This window comes from Phyllostomus hastatus, unplaced genomic scaffold, assembly GCF_019186645.2.
Source record: "Phyllostomus hastatus isolate PE091 unplaced genomic scaffold, TTU_PhHast_1.1 phas_scaffold_129, whole genome shotgun sequence".
Lineage (NCBI taxonomy): Eukaryota > Metazoa > Chordata > Mammalia > Chiroptera > Phyllostomidae > Phyllostomus > Phyllostomus hastatus.
In genome coordinates, this window is record NW_025334009.1 from 2,873,611 (window position 1) to 2,896,831 (window position 23,221).

General features: G+C 63.9%; 1 protein-coding gene across 1 annotated transcript; it reads left to right on the plus strand.

Moving 5' to 3' along the window:
* Positions 1 to 470: 470 nt before the first annotated feature.
* On the plus strand, positions 471 to 6,101 carry BHLHE40 (basic helix-loop-helix family member e40). Its single transcript, XM_045857369.1, has 5 exons — positions 471 to 817; positions 980 to 1,049; positions 1,300 to 1,407; positions 2,335 to 2,458; positions 3,813 to 6,101. The coding sequence occupies exons 1-5, from the start codon at positions 738 to 740 to the stop codon at positions 4,670 to 4,672; spliced, it is 1,242 nt and encodes a 413-aa protein (XP_045713325.1). The 5' UTR covers positions 471 to 737; the 3' UTR covers positions 4,673 to 6,101.
* Positions 6,102 to 23,221: the final 17,120 nt, after the last annotated feature.

Consider the following 23,221-nt stretch of genomic DNA (forward strand, 5'->3'; position numbering starts at 1 on the left):
CTCCGTCCCCTCCCAGGAGACGGGAACTTACTTCATTTCCCTGGGGCAGGTTCGCCCACGTTACCACCCGCCCCCGGGCTCCCCTTCCAGCCTCCGCGCCCCCCACCCGGCTGCGCTGGACCCCGGCCGCGCTGCCACCCCCTCTTCGGGGAAAGGCAGCCGCACCGCAAACACCTGGGGGCCGGGGTGGGGGTGGGGGCCCCTCGCAGCCGCGAGAGCGTTGTCCAACACGTGAGCCTCATGTGATGAAGCCGGGGAGGGCGGGCAGGTCGCTCCTTCCCTCCCCGGCGGCGGCCAGACGTGCCTGGAGTCACAGGGTGGAGCACGTAGCTCCAACCCACCCACTCGCTCCCATTTAACCCAGCCCGCAGCCTCTCCGTGACTCCGCGGCTAGCCACCCCCCCGGCCCCCGCCCGAACCGCCCCCCCGCGCTCCCGCCCGCCTCCCCGCCCGCCCCACTTCTCATTCACTTGGCTCGCACGGCGCAGAAGGCACTGGGAGCACACTCCGCCAGGCTGTGCGCAGAGCCGGAGCCAGAGGCCGCGGAGACACTATGCACGCCCCCAACTGAAGCAGCAGCACCTCGAAGCCGCAGCTCCCGGCAGCGCAGCGGGTTTCAGGGCGCTCAGACCCAGAGGAAGCCGTGCCGGGGAGAGATCCGAGGGCCCCTCCAGGACAGTCCTCACCCGACGCCCTTCTGCAGACAGGAGCGCACAGTGGCCCCGGCTCGCCGTGCCATGGAGCGGATCCCCAGCGCGCAGCCGCCCCCCGCCTGCCTGCCCAAGGCGCCAGGACGGGAACCCGGAGACCTACCAGGGTAAGTGGGCACCCCTGGCGCCTCAAGCCTCAACTCCAGCCCTGCGATCCGCACCGACCTCGCTTGGAGCAGCTCCGGCTGCCTCTGGGGGTTCTTGCCCGCCGGGCTCTGCAGCCGGGGCGCACGCAAACTCACGACCCTTCCTGGCCCCTCTCCCTGCAGGATGGATTTTGCCCACATGTACCAAGTGTACAAGTCGAGGCGAGGAATCAAGCGGAGCGAAGACAGCAAGGTAAGAGCGCCGCGCGCCCCCGGAGACCCCAGCCCCTAGCACGCGCTGAGTTTCCAAGAAAAGTTTTCTCACTCTGAGGCTGGAGGGGTTATGCAAGATGCGGGCTCGGCGCCTCTACCGAGTGGCTCGGAGGGGCAGGGGCAGGAGGTGGTGGTTCTGGGTGTGACTCTGCCGCGCGCCGCGCGGAGGGAAGGAAGGGGCTTCTCACCCCCTGGCTCCCGTGCCCACCGCCTCCGCGTGCGCCTTGCAGGAGACCTACAAACTGCCGCACCGGCTCATCGAGAAAAAGAGACGTGACCGGATTAACGAGTGCATCGCCCAGCTGAAGGATCTCCTGCCCGAACATCTCAAACTTACAGTAAGTGAGAAGCTGGCGGCGCTCCAAGCCGGCTCCCCGGCCCAGAGGGCGGGCGGGGGTCACTCGCCGCCTGCAGGCCCCGCGGGGAACTGCAGGGCAGAGGGCTGGGTCCCAGCCCGCAGCCCGGGTGGCTCTTGCGTGGGGGTACCCTTCCCCAGCGCCGGTATTTTCTGGCACCCTCATGCAAATGAGGCGAGAACCGCTTGGGCTTCTCCAAGTTGGCTCCAACGCCAGCGGGCCTTCCCTTGCGGGAGTTTTCGACTTTCCCTTTGGGTACTCCTCAGGGATCTCCGGGTTTCTTGACTTCAGTCAACCAGCACTCGGATGTTATTCAACCCCTTTTCTCTCTCTCTCTCTCTCTCTCTCTCTCTTTTTTTTTTTAAATAAGAGGATTTGTTTTGGTATGTGATTTTCACGCCTGCCCTTCCTTAGCAGAAGCCAACAGCTTACGAGCTTGGCTGCCTTTGGGGTGGGGAGAGGGAAAGAAAAGAGTATTGGAGGAGGGAGCCAAGAGCCCGGATGAGCCTGCAGGGTACGAAAGGGTGTCAGGGAGAGCCTCTTGGCTGCCGGACGCAGCCCAGGTCCCTCCTCCGGCTGACACCGGGCAGGGAAGTGTTCGCTCGCTGGGTCGGATTCCCCTGAGGGCAGTCCGCCGGCGGCTGCTGGAGCGGTGGCCTGCCAAAGCCTTCTCCTGCAGCGGCTGCCGCTTCCAGGTGGCCTCCCCGCGTAGGTGGCCCTCCTGGTGTGTGCGCTCCGATGAGGACTAGGTCGTTTTTCAAAATCAAGTGTGGCCAGCCAGGATAGGCTCGCTGAGTATTTCCCCCCACCCCCCTTTGGAGACGTTTCTCAGTGCTGCTAATCATCAGTGTGTCCCGGGCATGGGACCTGTCCGAGCTTGCTGCTGACGGAGGTTTCTTTTGGTTCCAGACTTTGGGTCACTTGGAGAAAGCCGTGGTCCTTGAGCTCACCTTGAAGCACGTGAAAGCCCTAACGAACCTCATCGACCAGCAGCAGCAGAAAATCCTGGCCCTGCAGAGCGGTTTGCAAGCCGGTGAGTGCCTGTGTCTGGCTGGCGTCTCCGGAGCGTTCTAGCACAAACAGAGCCTGTGGGCCCGACAGCTGCTCTGAGAAACTCTCCTGCCGGGAGAGCCTCGTGCCTGTTCACGGCTTGGGGCGGGGGGGGGCGGGGGGGGGGACGCCGTTCTATCCTCCCTAAAATGTCAGGCCTTTTCATTTGGAATGCTGCTGTGTGCCACCTGGCAGGAACACCCATTCGTCAGATGATCAAACATTGCTGTGGCCTCCTGGCTTCAGAGTTTCTGGGTTCCGGGCGTTTGGCCCCCCTCCCTTTCACAATGGCAAGGCACCTACCGTTTGCCCCGTGGGCGTTTCACAGTTGGTTCTCAGCCCTCTTCCCCTGGGAAGGAAGCGCGGGCATGCCCCCGTGTTTTCCTGCCTCTCCGCCCCCGCCCGGCTCGGTGTGTGGCAGGATCCTGGCCCAGTGACAGGGGAGTTTTTCCCGCATTTCATGTGGTTCCCTGAATAGCCACTGGGTATCTCAGCGGATTGCGCAACCCAGCGAAACCACTGGAGTTTCGTCACTGGCTTCTGCTCCCTTCCAGAGAATCGCCCTCACCTTCACGCCCTCCCCGCTCGCTGCTTCCAGATGATACTGTACAGGCTGGGGAGCGGCTCTCCTGCCCACCCCTCACCCCCATTCCCTCCTGCTCTGCCCTTCCCACCACGTCTGGAGGGCTGAGGCTCCCCGAACCCCCCGGCCCGTGCTTCCGCCGGGTCCTCGCTGAACCCGGAAAGCTGATCTCTTCTGCCTAACCTCCCGGGGGGGGCCGTGGGGCAGATACAGGCACAAGGCTTTGAAATAGCCTCTCTGTGTGCAGACGACAGCACGTCTGTCCCGGGGATAAGTCACTGGAAGTAAGATTGCCCTAGGGGACGTTGTCCCTTGGTTCTTTCCCCCGTTTTGCGGCCAGGTGGCCGCCGCCCGTCTCGCTGCAGTGAGACCGAGGTCCTGTGAGTCAGCTCTCTGGCACAGAGACATTCGAGGGCGCTGTGTCGCCTCCAGTGAAAACTTGGGGGACAACCCGCACACTCAGCGGGGGGGGGGCAGGGGGACACAGTGTGTCTCTCCCTCCTCGTCGTGGTCTGCCTCCACGCTGGGGTCTTCTGCAGCCGTGGCACTCACTGTGTCTCTGGGTGGCAGGATGGTGGGAGATTTTTACTCGATTGTTTCTTCTGCATGCTATTCGCGTTTCCTCTGCTCGCGTTACTCTCGGAGTTGGGGGCTCAGAGGAGCAAGCGACCTAAGAAGGGGTGCAGCTGGGGGCCTTGGGTGGCTCGGGCCTCACCTGACACGCCCCCCCCCCCTTGCCTCTGTGTCGATCCAGGAGAGCTGTCGGGGAGAAGCGTCGAGGCAGGCCAGGAGATGTTCTGCTCGGGCTTCCAGACGTGCGCCCGGGAGGTGCTGCAGTACCTGGCCAAGCACGAGAACGCTCGGGACCTGAAGTCCTCGCAGCTGGTCGCCCACCTGCACCGGGTGGTCTCGGAGCTGCTGCAGGGGGCGCCCCCCAGGAAGGCGCCGGAGCCCGCTCCCAAGGCCGCGGACTTCAAGGAGAAGCCCGGCGCCCTGGCCAGAGGCTCCGAGGGCCCCGGGAAGAACTGCGTGCCCGTCATCCAGCGGACTTTCGCGCACTCCGGCGGGGAGCAGAGCGGCAGCGACACGGACACCGACAGCGGCTACGGGGGCGAGTCGGAGAAGGGCGACCCGCGCGGCGAGCGGCCCTACCTCAACAGTGACCACGGGCACAGGTTCGCCGCGGGAGAGCGGGTCGGGGCCATCAAGCAGGAGTCGGAAGAGCCCCCCACCAAAAAGAGCAGGATGCAGCTCTCTGATGAGGAGGGCCGCTTTGCTGGCGGGGACCCCGTGGGCTCCCCGTTCCTGGGCCCGCACCCCCACCAGCCCCCCTTCTGCCTGCCCTTCTACCTGATCCCGCCCACGGCCACGGCCTACCTGCCCATGCTGGAGAAGTGCTGGTACCCCACCTCCGTGCCGCTGCTGTACCAGGGCCTCAACGCCTCCGCCGCGGCCCTCTCCGGCTTCATGAACCCCGACAAGATCTCGGCGGGGCCCCTGCTGCTGCCGCAGAGACTCCCCTCCCCCTCGCCGCCCCACCCGGCCGTGGACTCCTCCGCCCTGCTCCACGCCCTGAAGCAGGTCCCCCCTTTACACTTAGAAACCAAAGACTAAACTCTTCAGGGGGTCCCACTGCTTCGCTTGCCACCCTCTTTCCACCCCCCTGCCCCCCAAAAAGTGTGTGTGTGAGCACGGCGAGATGGTTCCGGCGTGTGCAAGGCTGGCCGAGGCCGGAGACAATGGGGGGGTGGGGGCGTGTGCGCCGTGTGTTGGCTGCAGCCCAGGGGACACGCGAAGGGGCGCCCGCCGGCAGGAGTGTTGGGGGTGGAAGCGCACCTCTGGGCCTTTCCCCACCCGGAGAAGGACCCCCCCCACCCCCTGATAGGAATCAGCTGGATTTCCAAAAGCTTCAAAGCCTCGGGCTGTGAGTCAGCCTCCACGTCAGGAGCCAGGTCGGTGGCTTTGAGAAAAAGGTACTTTCAGAAAAGGGCTTTCCAGGGTGCAGCGCCCAGTCTGCGCTCCCGACCCCGCCCCGCTCCCTCCTGCTGCCACCCGTGACTCACCGGCCTGCCCCACCCCGGGAGAGGGCCGCCAGATGGAGCTTTCCGAGGGGGTCAGCGCTGGCCTAGCTGGCAGCGGTTTGGGGAGGCTCCCCCAGGTCTGTGCCCCACCCCTGCCCCAAGGAACAGAGAGGATGCAGTTCCCTCCCCGGGTGTTTGGGCTTGGGCAGCAGTGAGCTCCCTGGGGAACTGAAAGGGGTCCCTGACCAGCCCAGCTGTCAGGGGAGGAGGAAGGAGGCCCCTGGGGCCTCGGGCACCTGTTTCAAGGTGTCGCCTCGGAGCAGTCTTGCCGTCCGTCCAGGGCAGCTCGCCAGGGTCTGAGAGGTGCGGCCCCGAAGGTCTGAGCCGTCTCAGAGTGCACCCAGTGGGGTAACAAACGGCTCCTTTCAATGAGCAAAGCTAGACCCTGTTTTCAGTTCTACCCCAGAGCTCCTCGCCAGGCTTAGCTTCTCAAGGGCCCCGCCAGCCCCTTAACCAGGTCCTCTCTGCAGGCTGATGCCCCTCGCCTGGCGGCGTGGGGAGGGTCCCCCTCGCCGGGAGGGGTTCTGCCCCCTTCAGAGAAGTTCCATTTTTGGTCCAGAGCCTGTCCCTGTCCCTGACTCGTCCAGCCAGCCCCGCACCAGCTTCTAGAATGCACTCTGCCTGCCTGACCGCCGGCCGCGTGTTCCCTCTCGCTTCTCTCCTCTTTTTATTTTGGTATAAAGTCGTTGCCTTTATTTGTAAAACGGTTATAACTATATATTATATAAATATATTCAAAAGGAAGCTGTTTTAGATGTCTATTTGTACAAAGCGAGAAAAATGAATGTATTCCTGGTTTTGCAGAGAAGAAGGAATTTTTTTTTTCTCTAGGGAGAGGTACCGTGTTTATATTTTGGAGCTTTCCTGAAGGTGTGAAATTGTAAATATTTTTATCTATGACTCAATGTCAAGTAGCTGTTTAAAGTACTTAATAAAATAATCCTTTTCCTGTGGAAGAGAAAGAGGGTCCCTTGCGTGTTGTCCAGGAGCTCGGTGGTGAGAGGTGGCCAGGTGCTCCCCTCCCCTCCCCTCCCGTCTGGTCCCCTGGCCTCTCTCCCCCTCCCCGGCCTCGCCTTCCATCCGACAGGAAAGGCTAAGTCAGTTTAGCAGGTAAATATTTGTGTACGTTTTTGTTTTCTCAGCTCAACCCCTTGCTAGAGGTTTGCCATCACCCCGACCCCTCCTTCCACAGTTAACCAGAAAGGACTTTCGGCCCCGGGTCTGCCTGGGCCCTGGTCCCTAGGACTCGGGCCCTAGGGGAAGCCAAGAGTGAAGGCGGGGGCCCGGGCGTCTCAGGAGCGCGGCGGCGGGTGGGCCCCGGGGAGCTGCGCAGCCGTGACCCCCGCGGGCCCTGCCCCAGCGGCCCAGGTTTTCCGAGCCCAGCGAGGTCTCCTGGATTCGCCATATCCTGTCTCGTAGCTGCCGAAGGCAACATCCCATAATTATTTTCTACATCCTTCCTGGACTTCCTCCCCATGGGCGTTTTCTGCGTGAGTGAAGGCTGCCTTTCCTCCGTCAAGGGCTCTTCTGAGAAGGAAAAAATTCCGTGGGAACAGGAGTGGGAGCCGGCAGGTAGCCCGTGGGGGCCCCGCCCGCCTGCCTCCTCCAGGCGTCCTGTTGTTCCCGGGTGGCCGGTACCTGGCTCCAGGCCGCACAGTGCCCCAGTCTTCCAGAACCCTCCGTTGTCTGGACCCAGGAGGGGCAGGGGACCCGCCCCGGGCAGTCACCAGCCAGGCAAAGATGCCACCTGCCTGTCCTGACTGTTGGCTTCAGATGTCTCCTTCCCTGTCTCCTAGGAGCCAGCAGGCAACAGTGGATCATTGCCTGGCTTGTGGGCAGACAGCAAGGTCTAGAAGGTACGGCTGTCCCCAGGCAGCCTGGTATCCTGGAAGGAGCCCGGGGCCCAGAGGCAGGGGGTGCTCGGGTGGGCTCATCGGCCAACAGGGGGTCTGTCACCTCCCTAGCGACACGCCTGCTTTTCACTAGGAAAGGGGGGACTCTGAGCCCCCTCCGGGGTCCGGTAGCAGGCACAGGCCAGTCTGTAAGTTCCTCCTTCTCCCGGGACCTCCTGCCCGACAAGCCCCCGAACTCCTGCGTGAATCGCTGGACCGTTTTTCTAGGTAAAACCCAAACGAGTCAGGTTTGTGCTGGGGCTGGAGCTCAGGGTGGAAAGCGAGAGCACGCCCGCTTTGCACGCCCCTGTCCCCCCGGGGCCCCGGCGCAGGGGACGGACGGCTGCAGGGACAGAAGGAAGTGGTTGGAGCGACCTGCACTAAAAACAGTCTTGAGGGTTCGACACATCGTCAGTGGAGAATCCCCCTGCCGCCGTCTGCCCCGTCCAAGGCCTCTCACGTGGCAGCTGTCCCTCTGCCTCCTCGCTGCTTCTGGCTTGCCCTTGACCTTCCTCTCGCCGAGTGGCAGCGGGTTCCAAGTGGCTCCGAGGGAGCTGGGGACAAAGAGGACCTCTGTTTCACGGGGGAGGGGTGTGAGTGCGAGGGGGCGAAGCGCTGGGCTGGGGCCCCGGGCCCGGTGGCAGCAGGCAGGCAGGCAGGCAGAGGAGGCAGGGGAGCGGAGGCCCGGGATCTGGCGGGGCTCAGACAGGGCGTGAACCTCCCGGCCCGGCCCGCCGGGATGGTCTCACCCCGCGCTGACCCGCCTCGCCTGTTGACACAACGTCACGTTTCCGACTGCAGCCTTTCATGTGCGGCCCGAGGCTAAAAGCGGCTGCCGGTTCCTGGAAGCAGACGTGCCTGGCATCGCGTCAGCAGAAACCTGATCCCCGGGGAAGCTGGGCACGGCAAGCCCGCGGGATCGCTCGGCCCCCAGAATAGGGCCTGGTGGCCCCCGCTCACGCCCAGCAGGAGGGAATCCGAGGGAGGGAGGGAGGGAGCGCTGGCCCGCAGGGGTGGGGCGGGGTGGGGTGGGGTGGGGAGCTGGATTTAGGCAGGGCGAGGGACTGGGGCCTGATTAACCAGAAGCTTCCCACGGGCCATCGCTCCTTACCGAAGCCTAACAGCCTGGAAGTACTGTGGGAGAACTACTGTAATTCACAGTTGGTGGTAGATAAACAAAACCAGGCTCAGAGAGGGGCGGTAGTGCGCCCAAGGTCACACAGCCTGTGCGTCACTGAGCCACTAGTGGGATGGTGGGTGTGTTGGATTGTTGCTCTCTTTAACAGGGTCCAAGGTGAAGGCTTCCGCAGAGCCTGGTTAATAATAATAATAATAATAATAATACTGATACTCTCACTTAACAGCCAACACCACAGTATCACTCACCATTTCCTTGCCTGGCACTCTTCAAAGCACCCCACGTACAGTAAGTTTTCACAGCAGCCGCATGAGGTGGATGGAATCAATTCCCCCCCCCCATACGGTTAACAAAATGTAGGCACAGAGAGGTTAAGTGACTTGCGTAAGGTCACACAGCTCCAGCAATGGACTGGACCTTACACCTAGGCGGTTTGGCTCTATGCTTCACTTCAAAGCCACACTGCGCTTCTCGTTGAGTAAGCCATGGTAATAATAACAGGAGTACAAGTAGTAATAATTGCAACTGTGCTACCATATTTTGAGTGCCTTTCCTATGCCAGGCACGGCTGAGCGCCTTATGGGAACCACCTCTGCCCCCTGCGGTGCCGCGCCCGCCGTGCGGGTGAGAGAGCCCTCGCTTCCGGGCTGAGTGGTGGGGGGCACTAGCGCAGTTACCCCTCGAAGCAGCCCGCAGGGCGCACAGAGGTGACTGAAGGTCAGAGTAAGATTCGCTGCCCGACTCTTCCTTTATTTGCTTCCTTCCCCCGGGCCCCACAGACCAGGCCCTGTCAGTGACGGGCCCTTCCTCTAGCGGAAGAGCCAGCCCCGCAGGCCTCTCCTGGGCAGAGGGAGGGCCCCGCGGGGTTCCAGTGCTGCGAACCGCAATCTGGGTTTGAGGAAATTCCACACCATAGTGTCTGGGGCGGCGGGGAGAGTGGGGGCTGCTTCTCCTCCCACAGCTCTCTTGGAAGAGGGGGCAGGGAGCGGGGCCTGGGGCAGGGCCTGGGCAGCAGCCACGGCCAGCAGGGCCCAGTGTGGCCAGGCAGCTCTGATGGGGGTGTGGGTGCGGGTGGAGGAAGACAGATAGGGGGGAAGGAGGGAGGAGGGGGGGTAAGATTGAGTTTCGGGCTGCCCAACTGGAAGGGGCCCGGGGCTCGCTGGGAGACCAGCCTTTGCAGCACCTGTCCCCCCCAGGCCCCCCGGCCACCCCGCCCTGGCCCGGCTCCCCAGCTCCGGCCGCGTCCCCAGCACTGGCCGGTGAGGGGTAAGCCAGAGGCGGCCCGGCTCCGTGGAGTGGGGCCAGTGTCTCAGGTTGGAGCCTGACTCGCGGCCAGGTCTCCCTGGGGCCTCTGGATCCCACCTCAAGGCTCGCGGAGACAGAGGGTGTTGCGCTCCCAAGTGGTTTCATATAAATACCACGTGTCCACCGGATCGGCGTGTTCTCCCGGGACCCAGAGGTCCCCAAGGGGCCACGTGGGGCGGGGTGGGGTGGGGTGGCTCTGGGAGTCTCAGCCCCTCCGGCTGGAGCGGCTCCCCCTCCCTCTGACTTAGGTGTCGCACGGGTTGGTGTGGACCCGAGTTCCACTGCTGAAACACGGCACGACCGTGTGCGGCACCGCATGGCGGCCCCTTCCTCAGGCGCGGCCGTCGCCGCGCCCGCCACCGTCTCCAAGACCCAGAGGGAGGCCGAGGCCACGAGAAGCCACCCCCCCCACACACCCTGTTTATCCCAGGCCATCTGTTTGGCCCGGCTACCGCAGCAGAACACGAGCCCAGCGCAGCCTCTCCCATTGGCTGGGGAAGCCAGCGACACGCTGGTCCCGCCGGCCATCCAGTCTTGTGATGTGGCTGGACGTGGGCCCAGGGGTTCCTTCCGCTGCAGACGGGCCCCTCCCTTCCTGGAGGAATCTTAGCAAAGGCGTCGAGGTGGGGACCTCGGGGATGAATCCCCAGGCCGCTAGGTAGGGGTGGCAGCCTCAGGCTGCAGCCACAAAGCTGGGGACAGCCAGCCTCGGCTACACCTAAGGCCCAGGCCTCTCCCCCACCCTCCACCCGTCCCCCTCCCCCCTCCTGTGCGGGGGGAGGGAAGACACTGGTGCTCGCTTGTTTGCTGGGAGAACGAACGTGGTCTGGGAAGCCGCGTGACGGGTCGTCTGTGGCGGTTGGAGTTTTGCAAGGGTCTCTGGGGCACTCAAGCGGGAAAAGGAGAGGAAATGACTCTCTCCCCGCCCCAGAAAAAACAGTATGGTTTGTAAAGTTTTCATGAAAATGCCGAATATTTCTGTACCTATGTTCACTATGGAGAGTTTGAAACTACGACGTAGACGGAAACAACCCAGAGACTCGACCGCGGTCTAGAAGCGGGCAGAGGGCCCGAAGAGGCACTTCTCTGAAGAAGACACGCCAACAGCCCCTGAAAAGATGCTCAGCCTCCTGAGTCACCAGGGAAATGCAAATCAAAACCACAGCAAGGTACCACTGCACACCCGCCGGGACGGGCTGCAGCAGAGGCCAAGACGCGGGACGGAACATGCGTGTCGGGGGCTCCGGAGGACGGGGCCCTTCAGGTTTTGCTGGAGGGGACGGGCAGGGGCCCGGTTGCCCCGGAAAACGGTTTGGGGGTGCCTCTAAAGATGAAACAGCCCCACCACACAGCCCTGCCACCCCACTCCCAGGCGCACACCCTCACAAGAACTGAGGACCGGGACCCCCGTGCGCCACGGCACTGTGACCATGGATGGAAACAGCTGGCATGTTCCCCCACCGACGCATGGAAGAGCCAAGCATGCCCTGGGATGCACTGGGCTGCGGAGCAACAAAGCACCCATCTGGGCGTCAGCAAGGTCGAACCCCAAACGCTCGCCGCTCGGGAGAAGCAGCCAGGCCCAGAGAGTCTCACTCCCCGCCGTGGGACCTCGGCGTCCGCAGGTGGGCCCCTGCCACGCCAAGGGCCGTCACCAGACTGCTGTTCGCGGGGCTGGGGTGGCTCCGAGCCCTGTAGCAATCCAGGGGCGCTGCCCGGCTGGGAGGCCGTTTGCGAGAGGTGTCGGGACCCTGGGGGCACGCACGTCTCAGTACACGGGGTCTGGGAGCTGTCCTCGGGGGGTTACTGATCAGGTTTGCAAAGACATCGTCTCTGTGTCATTCTGACTGTTAAAGAAAGAAAAGAACAGAGAATCAGAAAAATGGCCCAGAAGACACTAGTGGAGTGACTTACGGATGTGCAAATACCAGGATGCCCAATAATGCCAATCACGTCGGGAACGTGTGTTTATCATTTATTTATGTATTGTGAAGGGGGAGAAAGTAGGTCACACAACAGCACGTTCAAAATGACCCTATTTTTTACGTGGAGAATCACGTGACCTCTGCCTCGGCTGCCACGCCTGTAAAACGAGGACAACGACATCGGCTCACGGGGTCGTCGTGAGGCTTGAACGAGCTAAAACGTCCAAGACGCTTAGACCAGTATCTGGCACCGAGGAAGCGCCGGATGGGCTAAAATCCACGTTGCCATTATTATTATTATTATTATTATTATTATTATTATTATTACTCATTACACTGTATTTGCGTAAGGAAAACTTCTGGCACACAGGCAGTGCAACACAGTTTTGACCACCCTGGCAGGACTTGAGTTACTGTTACTTTGAGAACTTTTGTTTCTTTCTGTTTTCCTTCCTCGTCCTTCTCCTTCCTGTACAGGGAACACGTGTTGTTTCTGTCAACATATTGTATCATGAAGGCCAGAGCCAGAACAAGAATAGGGTTCCCAGGCGGCCTGGGAAGCCCTGACCCTGCGGAGCCCAGGGGAGGGCCTGGGGGGAAGGAGAGGGCAGCAGGCCATTTGGGGGGCCCGCTCAGCCCAGGGCAGGGCCAGGCCCGCCATGGGGACGAGGGTGACTCCCCGCCATGGCCCACGGCAGGGTCTGGGGAAGCGCTCCCTGCCCACGTGCACAGGCGTTTGCGGGGGGGCTCTAACAATTAGAGCGAGGGTGAAAAGGTGCAAGTGCCCTCAGCAGGCCACGAGGGGCTGCAGATGGGCCTGCAGCTCACTCCCTGCCGCGCCCCCCCCCTCCGCACCCACCCTGAGACCAAGGAGCGATTCTGTCTGTGTTCCCTGAAAGAATGAATGACTGCTGCGTGCCCCTGGCCACAGCCTTTCCCCTTCCTGCGTCTCTGGTTCCCCTCCCCCAACGGGGTACTTGTGATCTCGTCAAGACCGCCGTTGTGAGTGTGAAGAGAAGCATCTGTACGCAGAGTCTGTAGCTCGGAGGCCCCCGCCCCCCCGCCCCGCCCCGCTCTGCTGCAAACTCACGGCAGGTGCACCAGCACTTGTTGGATAAACGAATGAGGAGTGACTCAGGAGCTCATTCACACTACGGTGTAAATGACTGCCATGCCATTCTTTCCTAAGAGAAGCTTTGAAAGGGATAAAGGGAGAAGCTAGAGATCTAGTGTGCATACCAGACTCTGCTCTACATGCATTATCTTATGTAATGTCCATTGTACACATACAGAAATTGGGACTCTGTGAGATCAAGTGACCTCACCAGAGGTCACGCTGCAAGCAGCTGGCACAGCCAGGATTTAACCTGACTTAAAGTCCTTGCTGAAGAGCCCTCGCCATCACCACGGACGATGGCCCAGGGAGGGAAGAGGCTCTGGGGGAGCCACTGGAGACAAACTCCGCACGCCACGCCCTGTGCTGACCTGCCCAAAGGGCAGCCCGACCGGGCTCAGGGCACTAGGGGAGCAGAACCCCCGCTCCCTCCCGCCCCCCCCCCAGGTGGCTTTCCGACGGCTCAGAGGAAAAAGCATGAAGCCCTGGTGAAGACAAGCGAGACCGGACTGAGTTTCTCTACGCGTGCTTTAAGCTCTGCATTGTCCTCTGCTCAGACTTCCTGAGAGGAGGGAGACCGGAACGTCCCTGCTTCGGGTCATTAAGGTTTACTTCTCCCCCCCACCCCCCGCCCCCCCCCCACACCCCCACCCCCTGCTGTGCCAGGCCCCCACGCCTGGGAGGGCAGCGAGGGTAGGGCCCCGCCCTGCCGCGCAGCCACAGCTTCCTCCGGGCCTCCCCCCACTGCCCGCGGGTGTCTCCTGGGCAGGGCCCCGCTCCCTGACCCTGGTTTCTCACGGACCAGCCCTTCAGACAAGGCCCTCTCTGTCCAGGCACGTCCCGGGCCGGCGGCGCGCGTCCCCGCCAGCCCGGGCCTGCTGCGATGACTCAGCCTTTCACTGGGGGAAAACTCGGTGACTGGCCCGCGAGTCACTTTTTCCAGCCTGGCCCTCGTCCTGGGCCGGGTGTCGGGAGGCCTGCATTGCTCCCTTGGAGACTGGCCGCCTCCAGGGAGTTCCCGAGGGGCCCAGGGAGGTCGGGGGACTGGAAGTTTGAGGGGAGCAGGTGGAGTCGCTTCAGCGGAGCCAGGAGAGACGTGTGCACCTCGAGGTGTCCACCCGGTCTCCCCAGCCTCACCCGAGGGAGAGGACCAGCCACGAAAGTCAAACCTGCATCTTCTGTTCTACTCAAGGGAGCCCGGGGCGGCCACTGCAGGAGGGGCTCCCCAAGGCCCGCCCCGAGATCTGGCCCAGACCTGCTGGCAGGGCGCCCCGGCGGCGGGCTGGGGGGGCTGGAGCTTGGGGCACACTTGGCCCCCTACCAACCCTACCGAGCAGGGCGCATCCCTGAAAGCCGATGCTCCCTCGTGCTCCCTCGGCGGGCGCCTCACCTGCAGTGAACCCACCCCTCCCCCCGGCTCGGTGCCAGGGGTCCGGTTTCACGGCCGGCCGTTCACTTTACGGTCCCGCCCGACTCCCCTCCGCCGTCCCCGGAGCTGGCGAGGCCTCCCCCCACGCGCAGCAGCGGGGCTCGGACGGACGGTCCTCGCGTGCGGGGCGGGAGGGCGAGGCGGTGACCCTGGGTGCCGGGCTGGTGAGGGTGCATGGGGGTGGGGGTGAGCCTGGGATGGGGGGGTCCGGCGCACATTCTGTCCCTCTGGACCAAACACGGGCCTCCGAGGCCCTTGCTTAGGACGCCCCTCCGTCTCTGTGGTCAGCAAAGACCAGTCTCTCCCTCGTTCACGAGTCCATTCAAGCTGTGTCCACGGGACAGTCCCATGCCTGCCTCCGTGGAGCAGGTGTCTAAGGGGCACACAGGTGCTGCTGCCACAGCCAACAGGAAGGAAGGGCATCGAGGGGGAAGGCAGGGCTCGGGGCGGTCTGGGGCGATGGGGGACAGCTGGCCCCGTGGGCTGGACCAGGAGCCGTTGTCTGGTTGAGGTGGGGGAGGGGTGAGAATGGTGCGCATTCTGAGTCAACTGTTTCCCCCCCCCCAAAAAGACACTGAAGTCCTAGTACCCCAATACCTCCGACTGTGACCTTATTTGGAAACAGGGTCTTTTCAGTGGTCATCACGTGTTAACTTGGGATCCTCAGGGTGGTGGGCCCCCAGCCACCGTAATGGGGGGTCCTTACCCAAAGGGGGGGTCTGGGCAGGGATGTGCCCACAGAGAGAACGCGCGTGACCTCGGAGGCAGGGGCCGGAGGGGCGCGTCCATAGGGCGCCGCCGTCAGGCCGCCAGGCCCCCAACTCCAGAGCTGGGGGCGGGGGAGGGGGTCCTCCGTCCCTCCGGGGCCCAGGAGGAACCAGCCGGCCGACACCTGGGCCTCAGGCTGGAGCCCATACGTTTCTGTTCTGAAGATTTTTATTTATTTATTTTTAGAGAAAGAGGAAGGGAGGGAGAGAGGAAGGGAGAGAAACATCAGTGTGTGGCACATCCCTCATGTGTCACCCACTGGGGACCTGGCCTGCAACCCAGGCATGTGCCCTGCCTGGGAATCGAACCTGCGACCCCCTGGCTCACAGGGCAGCTGGCCCTCGGTCCGCTGAGCCACGCCGGCCAGGGCCGCTTCTGTCCTTGAGGTCACCCCATTGGCGGTCCTTTATTCCAGCAGCCCCAGCGAGTGCACGGAGGGGCCCGGACAGCACCACACGGGCAGAAGGAGGGCGGGGCCAGCCTGAGAGAGAAGGCGGGGTGCACTCAGGGACCCTTCGTGTCTCCTGAGGGGGCAGTGGCCCCGTGGGGGCGCCTCCGGTGACGATGAAACGAGCTGATAAAGTGGGTGCTCAGGGAGATGCACAGCACCTGTGAGGAGAGGCTGGGGGTGCCGCAGGGACCCGGCCAGGGGCTGTTCCCCTGTGCGGGTGAGGCCTGCAGCCCGAGGGCCCTCAGACGTCCCAGCGGGCGGGCGGCCCGGGGTCCGGGGCACCTGATCTCGGGGCCCGCTGCTCTCCGCCTCTGCCTTTGCTGTCCTCTCTCTTACCCGGGACGTTGCAGGACCGCAGAGCCCGGGTGCTCGAGGTGCCTGTCCTGTGGGGGATGGGCACAGGGGGAGGGGAACGGAGAATGGGAACTGGACCCGGCACTGCTGCCGTGCGGACGGAATTGTGGTTCCACGTGGGGACGTGGCACCCATGCCAGCTGCGTGCTGACTGCAGTAAGAGGACAGCAGCGGACTTTCCCAGGGGCTGGAGTGGGGCCCTCCCTGGCGGGGTCCGGTCCCTGAGAAGGACCCCTAGTGGCAGGGTCTGTGCGGTGCGACTCCTCCCTGAGCTGTCCCCCACCCCTGCCCAGGCTGAGCAGCCCAGGGAATACACACATGACCCACCCTGGACCAATCAGAATCTTCCCTGGTTTTTTTGGCTTGGGTCTAGGGAAGCAGATTCTGTCTCCCTCTGAGGAAACTGGATGACCTCCGTGGCCGTGTTTCCGGCCACCCAGAGGGAGCGGGCCTGAGGGAATGGGGTGGACGGGCAGAGAGAGACAGGAAGACAGAGGCGGAGAGCATGCAAGCCCTCAGCTGGTCCAGGGCCTGGCTGCACGTATGCCTTTCCTGTACGTGCAAGAGGTACCCCAAGATTCATCACCCCCATTTCCCCTTCATGCCTGCAATTGCGACAGTTCTGACTCATCCAGGGACCCGCAGTGTAAACTGTTTCTAGACGAAGTGATGGGGATCCTGCCCCTGGCCCTTGCGTGTTCTCGGAAGCTGCCCCTGCCCTCTGTAGGACCTCCCAGCGGATGGGGGAGGGGGGGACCACCCACACTCCATCCCCGATGGGGCGTCTGCCTCTGTGAGCCTTGCTTCGCCCGCTCTGCCATGCAGACCCCTAACAGGCAGGAGTCACCCCGCCACCTCCCCTCTCACTGCTGGGGAAACTGAGGCTCAGGGAGAGAGAAATACTGGAGCGTGTGAGCGGCAGGGCCCCTCGCTGGCCTGGGACCTTGAGACGGCGCACACGTGGCCAAGGTGGCCCCGGGCGGTTCAGGCTCCGGTGGGGGTGGGGGGTGGGAGCGTCGTCCTCACTCGGGTCCCAGAGCGAGCGTCTTCCTGCGGGTGAGGGCGGAGCGTGACCGCGGCTCAGTGCGGACTCTGAGTGAGTGCTCGGGACAGCGGGCCTCGCCCACGGTCTCCAAGAGCCCAGGAAGCGCCACGGACGCGGAGCCGGGCATACATCAGACGCTGGACTAACGTTCATCGCTGGGCAAGAAGGACCACAGGAACTTGCTTAGCGACCACCGCCTCGGCGCCAGGCCCAGAGTCTCCCCCAGTTCCGTGGGCGTGCCTTCGGCTGACTGCCAGTGCAGCTTTAGGGGGCCGGGGTGATGGGGCCCCTGTCAGAGAGCAGAGGGCTGGCTGGGGGGAGAGGGGCGGGGGGCTGACCTGCAGGCACCGGGGAGCAGCAGGCAGCGTCGCCTCCAGCGGCCTGGCTCCCACGTGCACTCACAGCCCCCCGACGACTCGGCCTGTTTTCTTTTTTTTTTTAATATTTTATTTATTTTTTTTCTTAGAGAGGGAAGGGTGGGAGAGAGAGAGAGAGAGAAACATCAATGTATGGTTGCTGGGGGCCGTGGCCTGCAACCCAGGCATGTGCCCTGACTGGGAATCGAACCTGCGACACTTTGGTTCGCAGCCCGTGCTCAATCCACTGAGCTACGCCAGCCAGGACCCGGCCTGTTTTCAAACCCATGAATGGATGAGTGGACGAATGCGTGGCAGGCAGCTCCAGACACACAGGCGTACAGGGGCACGCTCACCCAGGGGAGGAGCAGTCAGGGGCAGGGAGGGGCTCGTGAGGCCCCGGGAAGCGTAAACCCCAGAGAATTCTGCAAAGAAGAGGCTGTGAGCGGGACTGACACTCGGGTCGGACTCTGGAAGCTCAAAAGAAAGGGGTGGACCCTCGGGTCTGGGCGCTCCTGACTGTCGGTCACTCCCAGGCACCGGGAGCCCCTGGCCCGCCACCGCCCTCCCCTCCAGGACCGCCCCACCCTCCCGGGGTCCGACGCTGGCCGCCTCGCCCTTCTGTCCTGCCCTCCCCCACCCCCCGACATTCCCGGGAAGGAAGGGCAGCCTCCTCGCCTTCTTTTCAAAGCTGCAGACTCTTCCCTTGAGAACGACCAGTTTCTAGGGCAGACATCGACGTGCACTTGCGGCACCCACGGACCCAAAGCGCCGAGGCCAGGAGGACCCAGAGCTCCCTTGGGTCTTGGGTGCTGGCTGAGGCCTAGACCTGGACCAGACGCACACACGAGGGAACGGGCCCCCGCGGGGATGGCGGGGAAGGCGCGGGGCGGTCACTCTATCCGCTGGCCGCCACCGCCGCCGGAGGGCTAGGTTTCACTCCCTATCTGAGCCTCCCATCTGCGCAGCGCCCGCTCGCCCCGGGGAGGGAACGGGCTGCTCGGCCGTGCCGAGGCCCAGCCAGCCGCAGAACAAGAAGAGGCACGTCCCAGCTTCACGGGCTGCGGGCAACCGGAGCGGCGGGGCGGAGCCCACGGGGCCCCCCCACGGGGGTCTGGCTGCGGCAGGACCCCGTCACAGGGGGCAGGCGGGGGCGCTGGCCCGCGGCCCCCGGGTGTCTGTGTCGCCCCACGCGGATTTCACAGCCGTTGATTCCCCGCGCGGCCCCCTCTTCCAGGGGAGCAGCCTCTGGGTCTTTGGGGGGAAGCCCAGGGACAAGAGTCCTTTTGGAGAAAAACGGCCCCTTTGGTAAAACGCGTCCTCACTCTTAGACAGGGGAGACGTCTAATGACTGGAGCCCCGCCTCTGTCCCCGGAGCCCCCTGGGCGCTCTGGGGGCACGACCTCGCCTGACCCTCACTCCGCAGGCCCTGACTTAGAGACCCACACACACCCTGACTGTGGGCACTGGGGAAACGGAGGCTCAGAGACACAGCTGGTAAAAGTGGCAGAGCGGGGGGCCCTGGCGGGGGTGGCTCAGTGGATTGAGCATGGCCTTTCGAACCGTAGGGTCGCCGGTTCGATTCCCAGTCAGGGCACGTGCCTGGGTTGTGGGCCAGGTTCCCCCATGCCTGCGTGCAAGAGGCAACCACACCTTGGTGTTTCTCTTCCTCTCTTTCTCCTTCCCTATAAAATCTTTTAAAAAGAAAAGAGGCGGAGCCAGGAGCCACACTCCGGTCTCTCGTCACACTGCGTGCTGCTCACCCCGACCCGTGGGACCTAGGCTCCCACGCCCAGGGAGGCCGAGGCTCTCGCTGCCATCTGTTCGTCCCGCAAGTGCTTCTCACGCACCGACCTGGTGCCAGGCACTGTTTCAGACGCCGCCGAGACACGGCGGTGCGTGAGCAAAGGCCGCCCTCCCGGAGCACCCGTTACAGCAATGAACTTGAACTGGAACAAGGTGAAGGGCGGAGGTGCTGGCTGACCGGCTCCTGTCCACAGAGGCGGCGGCGGCCGAGGCAGGGGTTCCCTGCCGTCCGTCAGACCCCGAATCCGCTCCTTGGCGCTCGCCGTTCAGTGAGCTCGGGGGCTGGTGCGGCGCCCTGCGGGGGTGGGGGCCCGGGCGGGAGCCGGACAGAGGCGGTCCCGGCCCTGGCGGAACTGGCACTCTCGTTGGTTGGCCTCGTCGCCTTCCTTCCCGGCAGCTACGGCTCCGGGGACCTGAGCGGAGCTGGCAAGTGCCCCTCCCCGCCGCCACCACCCCAGGGAAGCCAGAGCGTCCCAGACACGCCTGAGACGGAAGGGCCAAGCCAGCACACGGGCTGGGGATGGTGGCTGCCCTTTGCCTCCCTGCCTGGACGGTGACCCCTGACCCAAGGCGTGTCAGCAGAAGCACTAGGCTAGAGGTCAGTGGCCCTGGGTCCTCACCAGCGGCGTGACTTCGAGCCAGTCGTTTTGGCCTTCCCAGCGTCCCTTGCCTCGGCCGTGAAAGGTTAGAACGCGCTGGACTGGGCGGCCCGCATGCAGAACCGTGACGTGTCCCCGAGGAGGGACGGCTCTGTGAGCGCGGGCACGTCGTCTGGGTCCTCACCCTCCGCGGGGTCGGCCCGCTGCCTGCAGGGAGGCCCTGGAGCCTCGCCGGGACTCTGCACACGCGAACACCCGGGGCCTTTCGGGTCCTGCCTCCCCCAGGCCCAGAAACTCCTTCATCGGCCAAAACTCCTGATTCTGGCCAAAAGCCAGCCACGGGGGCCTCCTACCCGAAATCGTCCAAAAGTGCCCTGGCTGTGGCCCTGACAAAACTCACTGCTGTTTTCTAATTGGTTGAGACAGAGAGAGAGAGAGAGAGAGAGAGAGAGAGGGAGAGAGAGAGACATCGCCTTGTTGCCCCACTGTGGGTGCACTCACTGGCTGCTTCTTGCATGTGCCCTGCCTGGGGATCGAACCTGCAGCCTCGGTGTTTGGGGAGGATGCTCTAGCCAACTGAGCTACCTGGCCAGAACAGAACTCACATATGTTTATGATGAAAAAAAAAAAATCCAGCCCTGGCTGGCATAGCTCAGTGGATTGAGCTCGAGCTACGAACCAAAGCATCACAGGTTCGATTCCCAGCCAGGGCACTGGGTTGCAGGCCACGGCCCCCAGCAACCGCACATTGATGTTTCTCTCTCTCTCTATCTCCCTCCCTTCCCTCTCTAAAAATGAAAATTAAAAAAAACCCAGTGCCCAGTGAGGTGGCATTCCCAATGTCTGCCATCCCGTCCACAGGCGCCCCCGGGCAGGTATCTTGGGCTGGAACCGGGGCTCTCCAGGGCGGGGGTTCCGTCCATCATCCTCGGCTGCGTCCCCCGAGCCTAGAAGAGGGCCGGGCAGGGGAACGGGTCGTTGAATAACACATGAACGGCAGGTGGCAGGGGGCAGGGAGGACGATGGGAGGGCCACTGTGGGCAGGGGTCTCCTCCGGAGCCCTGGAGGCAACCCCGGGCTGCAGCCTGCCGGGCGGACGCTCTCCGGGTCGGCCCACACGATGGGCCCAGAGACCCTCTGCCTGGTGACTGCTTCTTGGGAGGCAGCCCAGCCACCAGGAAAAGGAAAGCTTTTCGTCAGCGATAACCATCGCTGTGAACCGCTGCTCCCCACAGCACCCCCTCCCTTCGGGCCCCGGCCTGCTTACTGGAAGGCGCGACCCTGTTTTCTACATCCTGAGCTCGGGGAGATTGCATCACAGCCCGAGGCGAGGCAGGGCAGGCCGGGCGTCAGGGCCCGGCGACAAGTCACGTCAGATCTGGGGCGGCGGGGGGCTCGGGGACGCCGGCGGTGTGTCACCGGGAAGGACGAAGGAATCCGTTCCTTCACTGGTTACTCCTTCCATTCGGCCTGGACCGTGAGCCGGGTCATGCCCGGGGCGAGGGGGTGGGCCAGGGGGACCAGGTCCTGAGACAAAAATGAAAACAGCGGTGATGCAAATAATTGTACAAGTCACCGTTTTCTGAATGAATACTTCCAAAGGCAGAGTGCCAGAGCGGCCGGGAGCAGGGCCCTGAGCCTAGCACCCCGGGGTTCCTCGCCTCAGCTCTGCCCGGGGCCAGCAGCTGCGCCGCTCCGGGGCAGTCACCTAACCTCTCTGAGCCCCCACTTCCGCCACTCTGAGTGCAGGCTGTTGTCCTTAGCATGAGCACATCGGAAGCCCTCTGAGCAGCGCGGGGACTTCTCTGCCTGGGGTCCTTCCCAGCTGTGCCCTCAAGGGGGGACGGTGCTGTGGTTGAGAGCTCTGAGTGGGACGTGGGGCACCCCCTTTTTCACTGTGCGGCCTTGCCGTCTCTGAACCTCAGCTCCCTCATCTGGCAAATGACGCAAAGCAAACTCCTCGAGGGTGGGGAGCCCTGCTCTGTTCAGCCCCCCGTTTGCTCAGGGCCTCACCCCCTCCCTGGGTCATTCGGTGTTTCCCGAATGGGTGATTGAGCGTAAAGCAGGCTGGGCCGTCTACCCAAATTGCCTGGCCCAGCGCAAAATAAAAACGGGGGAGGTGGGGGCTGCTGAAAAAATTATTAAGTATTTCAAAACAGCAGCGGCTGAGCCGAAAACCAAGCGCGGGGCTTCCAGCGTGCCCGGACAGGCCGTGGCCCGGGCTGGCCCTGATAACACTGCCTGTCCCCTGCCCGGGCCGGAGGAGGAAAGAGTGAGGTCATGCTCAGCAGGCAGCCCGCACGTGCTCTGCCGGGCAGGGCTCAGCGTCAGCTGATGGCACTCCCCTCTGAGCTCTCGGCCCCCACGGCCCCGCGGGGGCGGCAGGCGCCAGCCCATTGCACAGGTGCGGGAGGCGAGGCTCTGCGAGGTGAGGGAAACACTCACCGCCCCAGCGGTTGTGGCGAGGAGGGCCGGATTTGCGCCCGGTCAGATGATTCTGACTCTCCCGTGAGGGACCAGCCGGTGGGGGAGGGGAGGAGCCAGGCGGAGCTGGGAGGCAGCGTCCTCCGTCCGGGGTCTGCGAAGCTTCCTTCAGGGCTGACCTTCCCCCAAGGCCCAGACCCCGATTTCTGTTGCCCAGTGGGAAGCCCACAGGCCCGCCCGGCTCCTGAGCTGCGACCCCGGAGTGGCTCTGCCTGTCCCGTGACACGCTGACAGCGAGGGGAGCCAGGGAGTCACCCCGATGGAGCCCAGCGCGGAGTCAGGTCTGAGGCCGGGCCGAAGGGGCACGGAGGCCTAAACTTACAGACGCACTTCGGCCCCTGCCGCTGAGGATCCGTGACAGGCCCGTCCCTCGCCTGGGCCCTGGGAGGCGGCTGTGGCCCGGGCTCCCCCACTTTTCCACGCCTGCTGCCCCCACAGCTCTCCTGGCCTTTCCTGGGGTCCCTCTCCCGTGTCCAGCCCTCGCTCCAACGTCACCCGTGGAGACAGGCCTTCTCTCGTGTGGCCGCCTCGTCCCGCCGGCCCGTCTGCGACTCCCCTCCGGGGTGACCGGCTACTTGTTCACGGTGGGCCTCCCTGCACTCGGACCGACCCAACAGAACCCGGGGGCCGGGGACACGTTCCGGTCCGCCGCCCCGTCCTCCCCGCAGGGGCCCCCGTGGCGGGGACTCGGCGAGCACGTGTTGAATGCATAGACCAATCAATGGCTGCCGGGCTGCCAGGAAGCCATCGATGCTCTGAGCCTCGGTTTCCCCGTTTGCAAAATGGGATTCATGCCTACTGAAGAGTAAGCTTCAGGCGGGCGTGTGGCCGGGCCAGACGCTGCACTGGATTCAGGGGGCTGGTGGCACCGGTACGGCCGTTCACGGCGTTACTCGTATCACCAGCATTACTACCGCAGCTAAACGTCATAGGTTGGGGGGTCCCGCCCAACTGAGGGGCTGGACCCTGGGTCCTGAGGTGTCCCCCAAAGGGGGACACCACGGTGACTCAAGACAAGGACGCCCCGGGGGCCTGCAGCACACACGGGGAGAGAACGCGGGCCGAGACTCAGAGGGTTCCTTCTTTCTGGATCCCTCCCTTCTCTCCGACATCCCTCCTCCTCCTCCTCCACCCCCTCAGCCCCGCCCTCCCAACCACACTCTAAGAATAAACCCCACGCCCTGCGCGCCCTGGGTGTCACGGTTTCCTGCCTTTACGGTCACGGCTGCTGGGGCCCGGAGGGATTTTCCAGCTCGGGGCAACGCTGGTGGGAGCAGAGGCAACGTGACCCAAGAAGGGCCCGCAGCGCTGCAGCCCCAGCAGCAGGAAAGCCCCAGGCGGGCACCGGCGGGGCTGGAGTGGGGCCCCGGGGCGCTACCCGGGGCGCGGGAGGGGGAACTGGGCCATCCCGCGGAC